General features: G+C 47.6%; 1 protein-coding gene across 3 annotated transcripts in view; it reads right to left on the reverse strand.

Moving 5' to 3' along the window:
* LOC144153650 (uncharacterized) overlaps window positions 1-6,646 on the reverse strand; it is a 41,562-nt gene extending 34,916 nt beyond the window's left edge. For all 3 annotated transcript variants that reach the window (XM_077685306.1, XM_077685307.1, XM_077685305.1), the window contains exon 1: window positions 6,406-6,646. In XM_077685306.1, coding sequence (XP_077541432.1) covers window positions 6,406-6,497 — 92 coding nt within the window. In that variant the 5' untranslated portion in view covers window positions 6,498-6,646. The remainder of the gene's footprint in view (window positions 1-6,405) is intronic.
* Window positions 6,647-12,777: the final 6,131 nt, after the last annotated feature.

The following is a 12,777-nucleotide window of genomic DNA, read 5'->3' on the forward strand; positions in this document are numbered from 1 at the left end:
GACCCAACCCTCGTTTTCGCTGAGGAGAGAGAGGAGGTCGAGGGGAAACGAGAGGGGGCAGTTGCTAACATGCGCATTGAGTGGAGGGATTTTGAACACGAGCCAGGTTATTTTGAGAGCGGGACTTGGAAACAGGCAAAATGCGTTCGGGTTGTTTCGTGGTCCACCCGTTCTTGCATCAATCGCTGCATCAATCGTTGGCTTTTCATTGTACCATGACAAGTGACAGTCTTTGATTCTCGCAATTTCTGGTAAAGTAAAGCCGTCAGAAAGATGCACACGAACATGTTTATGTATTTTAGCGAATGAACTGCATATGTTTCTGCACAAATGCGGTTCCCAACAACAGAGTTTGTTGTTTATGGTGGGTGGCCTGTTTTTATGAGCTCACCTGCTGCCGTCAGCAATTGTTAGGCTCCCGCAACACGCCGGCAAATTGAACAAAGCATGTTAGCCAGCAGTCTTCTAAGCCTTGCAGCAAGATAATAGGCGTCATAGATAATAGCTATATGTCATATTTTCGGGGAAAATCAAAAGTATCGAAGCTGCAAGCTGCAAAAGTATCAAGGTCCAAAACCTTAGTGCCGCTTCGCTCGATTCTAACTGCAGATATCGAAGCATTTCAGATGAAGAGCACAGTATCGCAGCTTAGGTAACGCAATAAACCATTCATCGGGTAAAGTTCGTTTTTTTTTAAATAGCGAGAAATCGGCGAGCGGGATCGCTAGTACAGCTTTATGTTGTCTGATATTCAGTGGTGCCGGCCCACTCCCATTTTCGATACATCATGTAACCTAAATAATATTGTGCCTGTAAAAGCGCTCACTGCACAGCCTGAATCGTGATACTCGCTTCTCAAGCGTTAATAAACGAAAGGATACAAGCAATGGAAGCACGGGAGAACATACTCGTACGACGACAAATTCGCATGCAGCATTTATTTCAAATAATTTCAGCCTTAGCAAATATATTATGTACGGACCGATGCAAATACATTGGGCACAAATACAAATATGTAAAGACAAATAAACTGACCCCCTCCCTGCTTCCCTTATACAGGCGCTCATGCATAGGTGAAGTAGTGGTGGGAAATTTTTTTCCTACTTTGAAGTTGGGACATGTTTGCCGGCACCATTTCTTCCGGGACTATCAGTTCCGGGGCCAGTAGCTCCGGGACCATTTGTGCCGGGACCATATCGCCCGCACATCGTGCGTATGGTCTTCTGCTTAGTAGTTACGCAGGAAAAAAACAAACACGCCTCAAGTTTAACGTACACTGCGATGACGTACACTGCAAACACCCCACGAGATTAGCGTTGCACATCCTATAGCAGTTTTTTTCGCAATAAGGCGGGTGTTCGCGAACCACTTCCGTGCGGCCGGAGCCATGAACAGCGGATTGCGTATAACGCGGCTCTTTTTACGCCGCACCAGGCACCCTGAAACAAATTTAAAGGAGCCATGAAGAGAAAATGCAAGTTGGTTTTATTCGAAAGATTTCGTGTTTTATAGTGCCCCCAGCGCTTGTCCGGATACAAACGGTGCTTTATTCACTGAGAAATTAAACAATTTAGGTTAAAATTTTGATTTTCCCGCTCAATCGTGCGTTTTCGTGGTCCCAAGTGACATCACGGGAACCGACCGCTCTGCAGCCTAGAATACCTTCATTCACGCATCCGCCGTACAGGGTAGACACACGTATACGCTTGCGCCGCCATGTTTGGTTGCTCGCTCGCCGCCGAAGCAAGTCATTGTGTCAAAACCGCGCTAAAATTATCGCCGCAACGCGGTTTACTGAAGAAGTGTGAATCATATTGTCTGTTTCGCGTTGCTAGGTCTCGTGGGAAACGAAAAGAATAACGCGTTGAGCCCGTTGGCCCAATTGCGGCGGCACGGGACCGTTCAAAGGTTGTCTCCACCCTGTACAGCGGTGTTGGTTTGTTCCGGCGTTTCTTTACGTTCCGTAACCTAGATGGCGCCACCATACCGTGGCAAGCATTTGGTTTGTTTTTGCCCGCATTTAAACCTGACTTGTTTTTGTTCTGGGAGAAAATATTCGTTCCCTGAAACAGTGCTCGCTCGACAAATGGGGTCACGTAAGACACCGTTGCTTGCGTCAATCGGCCAGTGTCGTCTGAGACAACCCCAAGCACCGTAGTGCTGTGCAGCTGGCTAAACCAAGCATGCTGTGCGCAGCACGAACAGCAGAACGCATCAGTACTTCTATGTTTACATGTGCTTTCGTAACTTCCACTGTTTGTCCCATCATTCTTATTGCTTTGTAAAGAATGTGCCCTAAATTTAAGCGCAAATCGCTCGTTCGTCTAGTTTGTAAGCTCTACCTAATTTTCGTCTGCTTCTGCCAGCCTCCGCCAATCGCAGAGCTTAGCTCATGTGACATCATAGGTTCAGTTGCGGGAAATGAGCTGGTGGGTCGCATGACCATTCCCGTTTTTCCTAATTATGTAGCTTATTTGAGCGAAGTTTACGTTAAAAGTGGTGTCAGTATGATTCTAACGAAACAATCTTTTGAATGAACCAAACTTGTGTTTTCTCTTCATGGCTCCTTTAACGTTCTCTCGCATTTAGCAACATATGCCTGCGTTTATCTTTAATAAAGTAATTGTTTCTAGTAGAGCTACGGGCTTTTGGGCCTCTATTGATGCTGGCGCGCATGTTGGTATGAAGGCCGGATCACAGTCTGGTACGCCATGATGATTAAGATGATGATTATGATGATGATGATTAAAAGCCCTCCCTCTGTATCGGGACGTCCGTTGCCACCAACGAACTTGCCTGTCTTACTCTACTCATTAAACCTACCCTTTATTACCCTAACGGGTTAGCCCTCCGCCTACCGGTTTTAAACTCGCTTCTCCTATTGCCGTTTTCCGCAGCGCCACCTGTAGGGGCTGGAAAGAGCGGATAGCGTTGAGCCGCTGAGCCAAAGAAAGCGAGTTAGATGCTCGCAATGGTGGTTGCATTTCAAATGAAGGAGAAGAGCGAACACGCCGGAGTGTCGCCATTTAAATGCACGCGAAGAAGTGTGAAGTCCTTCACTGCGGAGCATCCCATATTCCAAATTCAGCGTTCTGGTTTTGAAGCCTAAAAAAGCTGAAAGAAATGAAAGCTTTTGTGTGCTTCTTTTATTGAGTCCGCACTGCGAATACAAAAAAAAAACGGCATCAAGGCAAGAAAAGACCTTAACCCGGTACCGAGGCATGCTTTGCAGCGGCCGTGATCTTTCGGCTCCCACAAGATCTTCTCTTGCTGCTGTTTTATCGAAAGTGTAAAAAAAGAACAAGTGCCAGTTGCAATAGGCATGCCTCAGGTTATCCTGAGCCGCTGCAACCCAAATCACCTGGAATATGACGGAAGCGAAAAAGCCGAAGTGTAATCCTTAAGCGCTACTATTCTGACGGATAATTTGCTTCTTACTGAAGTCCTACACCACTTAATTCTAATTTATACATGGTGGTTTAATTTGTTTAACAGCACAGAGGAGCTCTTAGTGGGTAAGAAATATTTCCGCAACAATATTGCGCGTCAAAGCAGCGTCCGCGAATATGAGCTACTGTGGATCGTGGCTCATTGGTGACCCGGCAGCTCACATTCTTCACTTTAGTGAAAAAGACCGTCACTATACATCGAAGTTTTCAAAAGAATGGCGTCAATGAGCAAATGAATAATTCAAACAACATTTATAAGAACAGTAATTAAATAATAGAGGATCGAGGAACAATCCTCAGTAAATTAACACAGAAAAAAGTGTTCACGAAATATGCAGATTCATGGCTCTGCGTTAAATTACCACGAAAAGGGCACAGATGCCGTCTTCATAAAAATAGATCCCTGAATTCATGACCAAAAACCAATCAATACAACGGGATCGAGGAACCACCTTTAATAGGCAATTACTGGAGTAGTCGTTTCATAGAAATAATTGCACATATAACCATGCGTGAAAAAGAAAGTAATACGAACAAGTAAAATCTGTAATTGATATCAACGGCTCACTATGTTGTGTTCTTTCAGCCTATCACAGGCACACCTAAATCTCTTCCTGTACCGAAATCGCCCTCCACTGGAATATGCGGGTGCCTAAATGTCCATGTACTGATATGTTCCTGCACAGATAAGTCTTGTAAAAATAAGTTCAAATGAATGTGCTTTTCTATTCCTTACTTGCCGCAGAGTTTGGATTCCGTTCCGACGAGTGCACTATGCCATACCACCTAGCAACGCCACCGCACCCAACTTTTACAGTGCTCATCTCTTGCAGTGTGCTGTTTTGTCGCGTGCTGTTTCGTCGCCGTGCTGTTTTGTCGCCGTGCTCTTCTGTCGCGTGCTGTTTTGACACCGTGCTGTTTTGGCGCCGTGCTCTTCTGTCGTGTGCGGTTTTGTCGCTGTGCGCTCTTGTCGCTGTGCTGTTTTGACGCGTGCTGTTTTGACGCGTGCCCTTTTGACGCCGCGCTGTTATGTCGGTGCTATTCTGTCGCGTGCCGTTTTGTCGCGTGCTGTTCTGTCGGTATACCGGGTCCCGTGACCGCAGGTGGGGACATGTGTAGGATTGGTTGGTTCTTGTGGTCAATCAATGGTTGGTATTAATTATTTTGAAAGGTGTTCCGCGCTCTTTTTTTTTACTGCTACTGTTACTTTATGTATATGTGTATATTTGCTGTGTTGCTGCCATTTCATTACGAATCTGCCTCACTTCTACGCCTGTACTATCGACCATCATCTGCTGTGGAATCTTTGTACTTGCCCTTCCCTTATGTAATACCAGGGGCCCTTAAGGGTAGAATAAATGATGATGATAATGATGATGATGATGACCTTCCTCCAGCACTGGGGTGGTATTCTCTAGTTTTGTCCCTTTTGCGTCCCTTTCAAAAGTGTCCCTTTTGGCGAGCCCTGATTGGCTAAAAGCAAACAACCGGAAGTGACGTAACCCAAGCGCGGCAAATCTACTGCCAACGCCCACTACTTAAAGGAGCCATGAAGAGAAAATACAATTTCGTTTAGTTTGAAAGAACTAGGATTCAGTATCTCACTCAGCTCCATTAGAGCCACTAAAGATGTTTTTTAACGAAAAAAAAGCAAGAAGTATTTAAAAACTTTCAAATTTTGCGCCACAGTGACGTGTTATGAGCAAGAATGACGTCATACGGGCCAACAATAAAATATAATTTTCAGTGCGTTAACTGCCCGTTAGCATTCAAGTGATGCGGTCAAATGGAACTAGAGGCCCCATTACAGACGTCCAGTCATATGTCGTCGCGACAGGTCAGTTAGGCGGCCGCGAATCGCACAGACAAGGTTCCGTGACGTCATAGGAAAGTTGCGGGAAATTGGCTAGGGGGTCGCGACTGCTTCACACGTTTTCTTTAATATCTCCGTTATTTTTTCGAAGATTGCGATGATATTGGTATCATTGTTATCGGGACTAAGCAGTCTTTCTAATAAACCCAACTTGTATTTTGTCTTCATGGCTCCTTTAACCGGAAGTACGTCACGATGAAAGGGACGCAAAAGGGACGTTTTCAAAAGGGACAGTTACGAGAATACAGCCCCTGGTGTTTTCCTGGATTCATCACGCGTGACAATCGGCTCACGCTTCCCAAGCCGAACAACGCAACGAATACATCAACATTGCTTCTACGTTCTCTGCAAGATTTTTTGTTATCCGCAGCAGCCACAGGCGAGCACGTTTCTTGGGTGACTTTACTCTCGACCTACGGTTGTGAAGATCGCTTGATAGTCCCCCATCCAAATAGGCCGAGTCGCCATGCGTTTATGTTAAAGAGATCTGAAGAAAAAACCCAACTTTGTTCGTTTTGAAAGAACTAGCGCTTGGTAACTTACTAAGCTCCATTCCAGTCACGAAAGAAGTTTCTTGACAGAAACAAAAAAAACGTAATACTGAAAAACTTCCAATTCTTATGGTACAGTGACGTAATATGGGCAGGAGTGACGTATTACCGGCAAGCACCAAAACATAGTTATCAGTTTGTCGACCGGGCATTAGCATTCAAGTGATACGATGAAACGGAACGATAAGACTATAAAACGGAATTATAGGGGCCCTATTACAATCGCCGATCATGTGCCTTGGCGGTGATTTAGGTCTGCAGGCGTTAATAGTAAAAAACGAAATTCCGTTATTTCCCAGAGAAGTCGCCTGGAATCGGATGGGGAGTCGCCACAGCTTCCTATGTTTTCATTATATCCCCATTATTTGCCTCAAGTTTGCGATATCGATATCATTGTCATCGGAGTCCTTTTAATGAACGAAACATATTTTGTCTTCATGGCCCCTTTAATGAAGCCCATCCATTCATTTTTTTTCTCCCTGAGAACCTCGGGTAGGCAGCGACAGGAGCAGGTTTTCGAGCTCGCCCTCACCCTGGGTCGGTTCCCCGGGTGAGCGCCGCCTGCATCATCCTGCCGTTGAAGGCCACGTGCAGGGAGTTGTACGGGCGGGGCCGGATGATCATGATGGCGCTCAAGCCGTACCCGAAGGCCAGTTCCACGTGCAGCGAGAGCAGCTGGTCGCGCGTCGACGGCGAGCCGGGGGGGCGGCGGGCTCGACAGAGACAGCCCAAGCTGATTCATGAAGCGCACAACCGCTGCGGAGTCCGACTTAGAAGCGTCTCTGGTGTTGAACGTACTCGTGCAAACCGCTACGTAAAAGGATAGCTTCTCATATGGGTCGTCAGTGTGGATTTTGATGTTCGCGCCCGTACGTTCGGCCGAGTTGATCACGGACTTCAACCTCGTCATGAAATCCTGCGAAAAGAATGGCCGTTATTTCGCCTCTGTTTCGGGTGACGATCTCTGAGGTATCTAGACAAATGTATTCCAGTTATACAATCAAACTCGGCCTTCACCCCGTCTTGTAACCGTGTAAATTAACGGCTCAGCGCAAGATGGAAGTGAGAAACGTCAAGCAGCCGCTTCACGGCCGCAATAAGTTGTGACAAAGAGCTCTCCCTCGCACCCCTCCCCCAATTCAAAAATAATCCCGACACTCATTTTTAGTGTAAGCTGTGTGATGCACTAGACCTGTGCACGCGTTACGAAGCTCCAGTGACAAGACCTGAACGTTCGCACGCAAATTCGGCTGTCTGCTTGCCTTCCTGGCTGCCCGGCCTTGTCTGTCTGCTCGTCGCCCTGCTCGTCTGTCTGCCTGCTTGTCGACTCAGCCACCCCGCCAATAGTTTGAATAAATTCCAAAGGAAAATTTTTCCAAACTGCTGAATACTGTCAACACTGTTCCGCAAAATAAAACTATACTAGGCATATTTGAGGCCTAGCATCAATACTTATTTCTTAGCCGCAGTGTTCTAATTAAAAGTGATGTGTGCGCGACATTTGCGATAGTAAATTAAAATGCGTTGTAAGCTTTTTGACCTAAAACACAACGAGGCCACGCGCCCGAGCCCATACCTCGAGGCGGCATTCCAAGTCCAGCAGTAACAAAAGGTTGCAACAGATGGCGCGCGAGAATTGCGAATGCGGGAAAATTGAATTCACTTGAACAAACCTCCACTGTGGTTATTGTGGAAGGAGCGAGACGATATGGAAGAAGGTGAGAGGTGGTCAGGAAAGCGTAGAGAGGCATTTACGGGGCGTTGGTGGTGGAAGTCTATCGTATTTCACCGACGCTTGCAGCGAAGTGAGCGCATACGCGGACAATTTTTGAATCAAATTTTCAACATTTTGCCGTCAACTTCGGTACAAATAAAATGCTGCACTGAAATTAGTTGCTAGTACTCAGATTGCGTTAGTCGCGCCGAAAGAAGCATTATCGCCTGGGTTATAATATGGTTATCAGGAAATAGCAACAACGCGGCGGTGTTAGTAGCGCATCAGTGGAGACCTTTGCTGGTGCTGCGTAGCTGAGTGGAAGAGCGCTTACAGTTCAAAAACGAACGTTGGCTAGGCTCTGTGCCAGGTACTGCGCACTTTTGAATATAAAGATACGTCCGCTGTCCTGAGGTCCAATGACAACCATCACACAGGGGAGGCTTTCGGGATGGTGTCTAAAAGAGGAGGAAACTATGTCACCGCCCCTTCTATCAGCCTGTTCAAGAAGACTCCTTTAAGTGGAACTGCTTTTAGCTTTTGAATCCCACATCGAAGCCGACGGAGCCGCTGGCAAACAAATGGTGGTGTCGCGTTTAGGCACTACATGGCAGCACCTTTAATATCTCGGAAAATTTATGGTCGAATTAAAATTATTTCCGCGAGTTTGTTTAGACATTACATGTGGTTACCCCACTAACGCAACGCTGGATTTTCACATGCACTCTACAGAAGGTGGCTGACATTGCTCTTGAACAAAATGTAGGTTCCACGGAATCGCTAGGTACTCGATACGTGGGGATGCCCGAGAAACTCCTTCCCAGTGCAAAAACTGCGGTTGATTCCTCTGTCATCAGAATCAGCAAAACACGAAAGTGAAATGTGCAGCGAAATCTGCAGGTAAGCATGATTTGCGGGTCGACGGTTGTCTTATGGGTGTGCTTGGCGAGCGACGTCCTGCTGGCGGGTCGCTTAGGCAAAGGTGCACTGGTGTCATTTCTGTAACGGATATGACCTCAGTAAAGTCTTGGGGTATCGCGGCATAAAACACTGTCTTGTTGAAATATAAAACCAGAAAACGAACAACCCTAGGGATGACGTACTCTTCAGTACTAAAGGTTGCTTCCCCGCAAGAGGACCCTGTGTACAGGGGTGCACCCTTTACAGGCCGCTTGCTTCGTTGTCCTGGCGTCCCTTCCGTGACGTATATTGTGTCAGCGAAATATTCGTGTATCCACGAATAAAACACTGTCGTGTTAAAACAACGTCTGAGTAGTGGGAGAGGCGTTGCACTGCCCTGAATAGGAGGCTCAAGATTCACTGGTAGCCCGGGCTAGAGGTGTGCATGGGCTCGGGCTTACCGGAAAGCTCGGGCCCGGCCCGGCCCACGGGTCGGGCTCGGGCCACCCGACTTACTTTTCACCCGGGCGCGGGCAGGACTCGGGCCGAAATGTAAATGCTTCAGATGGGCCGGGCCATCCCGACGGCCCGGGCTGGCCCGGCACAGTGAAGCAATACTTAGGTTTTCTATGATATCATAGAAACTACATGTTGCTGACGCGGTAAAAGCACGGGTCAGGTTTCTTTTTACATTCCACGGGACTTATCGTTAGGCCCTGAGGCACATGTGGGCGTATGTCGAGCGGGTAAGTGTGAGATCTGCAACTGCATGTCTTGGGATGAACTGATCAACACATGCGGCTCAGCGACACACTGCCTAGGGAAGTACAGCGAATGACAATTCAGCGTTAGTTTCCACCTCTAAGTTCGGGCGAAAACAAATTTTCAAGATGGAACACTTTGAACTGCAAACACTGCTAGAGAAACCTGCGTCTCCATCTGTTTTCTGTAGCAGTGCCCTATTCAGATTTCCTTCTCTGAGCCAACAAAAGGAAAACTGTCAGAGACTGAGGTAACAATTCAACTTTAGTTTTGCTCTTTGTTTCGGCGGGAAAACATCGTGGCGAGCGTACCTGCTGGTAGGTGGTGGCCTGTGCCCTCGGGCGTCGTGGCCGGCAGACGAAAACGAAAGGAAAAGCTCAACAGGGGAGTAGGGTGGTTTAAATGTGCCAACAGCCGCCTAAACTGTAACACTTAATATGATTGAAACTTTATAGATAAGCGATATGAGTCGGTATAGAACGTACTGATGCGGCAACGATAAAATGGGCATAAATGCACGCGTGTACTTTGCGTCTGGATAAAAAGAAGGGACCGAGTCCGACAGCCCTATATACTCTTGAGAAAAGGTATCGTATTCGGACGAAACAACAAAGCAAGTACACACCCTGTTTAAACAAACACGAACCGGCTGGTACCCTGGCATACAGGGTCCATTTCTGGATAGAAATGTCAAGAATCAGGTTCAAATGCCAAAGGTGCCATTCTATTTTTAATTGCTTGTTTTAATTCATTTATGGCACATTATGAAATTCTACACAAAATGCAGGGTGGTTTTGTTCCCTTTAGGTGAGCTCCAGCTCTTTTTTTTACTTTTCAGTGGTTTGGGATATTTGAGTTTCGGCTGCTTTTCTTCAATATTTTTCAATATTACCATGAATTTGTCCGTGGTTGGGGGTTTTTGGTTCATCTTTTTTTTAGGTTGGCCGGTTCGGTCACTTTTATGTCGGTTTCAGTTCTTTCGTATGTAGCAGAGCGAAGGACAGCTGCGGTAGGGATAAATGCATGATTGTTATGTTTAACTAGGGTTGTTTTGCTCGTTTAATGTTGGTTTTGCCTATTATCATTTCCCTTACGATGCATTTTACCGCCTTTAGGTAGTTTTTGCTTCCAAACGTGCCCCAATCAGGCGTGGGCCCCTAGGGTATTTGGGTTGGAAACACGCAGCCGGGCCGGGCAGGCCCGGGCCATAAGGTTAAGGTCTCGGGCCGGACCGGGCCGGCGCGTCGGCCTTCTTCGTCGGGTCAGGCCGGGCCTACTGCGATAAGCACCGGGCCCCGGCTAGGCTCAGGCCCAAATTTTCGGCCCGTGCACAGCTGTAGCCCGGGCGGCCACGGTCGCTCCCAAAATGGCGGTTCTCACCGATAAATGTGTTTCTTCTACTGAAACCCACCTGGTTGACGTAAGTGTCCCCTTCTTTCCAGTCGAAGCGCCCGCACACGTGTTGTGAGAACTTCCGGCATGGGTCCACCACAGGGTTCAGCGTTTTGCGCAGGATTTCCGCAACTTCTATGCATCTGCTGGTGTAACAGGCGACGTAGTCACGGGTCGTTGTTGGTCGGGTCGTCGGGGGTGGTGGAGGTTGTGTAGTTGGCGGTGGCGGCGGGGGTTGTGTAGGTGGTGGTGGTGGCGGCGGAGTTTGTGTAGGTGGTGGTGGCGGCGGCGGTGTGTGTGTAGGTGGTGGTGGCGGCGGAGTTTGTGTAGGTGGTGGTGGCGGCGGGGGTTGTGTAGGTGGCGGTGGCGGCGGGGGTTGTGGTGGGGACGGCTCCATCTGCTTCACTGTCGGCGCTGAGGCCGAAGTCGTGGTCAAAATCGTGTTTGTGGTTGTGCGATCGCCTCTTGTGGCGTACGCGAAGATCAGGTAGCCGACGGCGCCAGCCCCCGACCCGACGATGACTCCAACGACCGAGGCAACCACCACAGCCAGCAGAGAGTAGCCACCTTCGAAGTCAACTTCCCCGGGTGGTCCCTGCAAGGACGTACACGGGGTGTCGCGCTAGTACGGGTACTCCGACGCTAACTGAGCTGTGCTTCGGGCAGCAGCTCGCTGTGCGCGCGCTCTGCGGCGAGAGACTCTTTCTCTCGCTCCCCTTTGACGCGCCATTCCCGCTTAACCGTGGCGTACATGCGAGAACGTCATCTATAAAACCAACCCCCACCCCTAACTTCTAATTCCTCCCAAAACTCGTTTTCCCGCGCATGCGCACGGATTTTCACCGGAGGAATTTTCTGCGTACACGGGAGTCGGGACCGTCGGATGTTACTTTGGCCTAGACATAAAAGAGTCGATTGATTGATTTGATTGATTGTGGGGTTTAACGCACCAACGCAACGCGGGCGATGAGGCGCGCCGTAGTGGAGGGCTGCGGATTAATTTTGACCACCTGGGGATCTTTATCGTGCGCGGAAATCTCGTACACACGGGCGTTTTTGCTTTTCGCCTCCATCAGAAAAGCGGCCGCCGCGGCCGGGAATCGAACCCGCGACCTCGTGCTCAGCAGCGCATAAAAGAGTCGATTTCAAATGCGCGTAAGCATCGGCTGATCCCTGGTATGTTCCATTCGCGTGTTGTTCTGATAACAGGTAAGGATACTGCCGTTTTTGATAAAATATGCGTTGAATACACACAATTCGCGTAATTTTCGTCTCTATTTCCGCGAATATAGAATTTATTAAAGTGGACATTCGTTGCGTGTTCGAAAGTTCCGGTATATAAAAGACGGCTAGGTATAAAGTCGTTCAGATTTTAGACGAACCTGGTTTGTGCTATTCGTGTCGTTTGAACAACGCTAGAATGCGCGTTTAAAGACAATGTCGTCAAATCAGCTTTTTAGCTTCGAGGCTCTTGATTTTGCTGCGAATTTTCCCTGGGTTAACGCTTAACGTTTAAGGGGTTAACGTTTAAGCAATTTTCTCGAAGGGAATCGGCTGCGAGAAATTTCAAAGGGGGCATGAAGACAAAATACAACTTGGTTTATTGGAACAAAATATATAGCTTTAGGTAACTCAGTTCAATTACAGCACCAAAAGACATTTTTTGACGAAAAAAAAATCGCAAGAAATATTGAAGAACTTTCGAATTTCGCGCTACAGTGACGCAATATAGGCAGGAGTGACGTGTATTGGGTTAGAACTGAAAATATGCTTCTCGGTGTCGTAACTGCGCATTAGCCTTCAAATCGTACGGTCTAACAAATCCGGAAGCCCAACTACAATCGCCCAGTCGTATTTCCTGGCGGTGGTTCAAATCGACGGCTGCAAATCGCACAGCCAATTTTCTGTAACCAGATAGCGAAATCACTGAAAATTGGCTGGGCAGTTACACTGCCTCATCTGTTATCTTTATTATATTCATTATTTGTAGGAAGTTTGCGATAAACGTGGTACCATTGCTTTGGGGACAAAGCAGTTCTTAAATCAGCTAATCTTGTATATTGTCTTCATGACCCCTTTAAGGACAAGCTCCATGTAGCCCAGAAAAAAGTGCTTGATTATCCAAGGGCGATTTTT

Source organism: Haemaphysalis longicornis, unplaced genomic scaffold (genome assembly GCF_048455015.1).
Source record: "Haemaphysalis longicornis isolate Haplotype H1 unplaced genomic scaffold, Haemaphysalis longicornis Haplotype H1 scaffold_9, whole genome shotgun sequence".
Taxonomy (NCBI): domain Eukaryota; kingdom Metazoa; phylum Arthropoda; class Arachnida; order Ixodida; family Ixodidae; genus Haemaphysalis; species Haemaphysalis longicornis.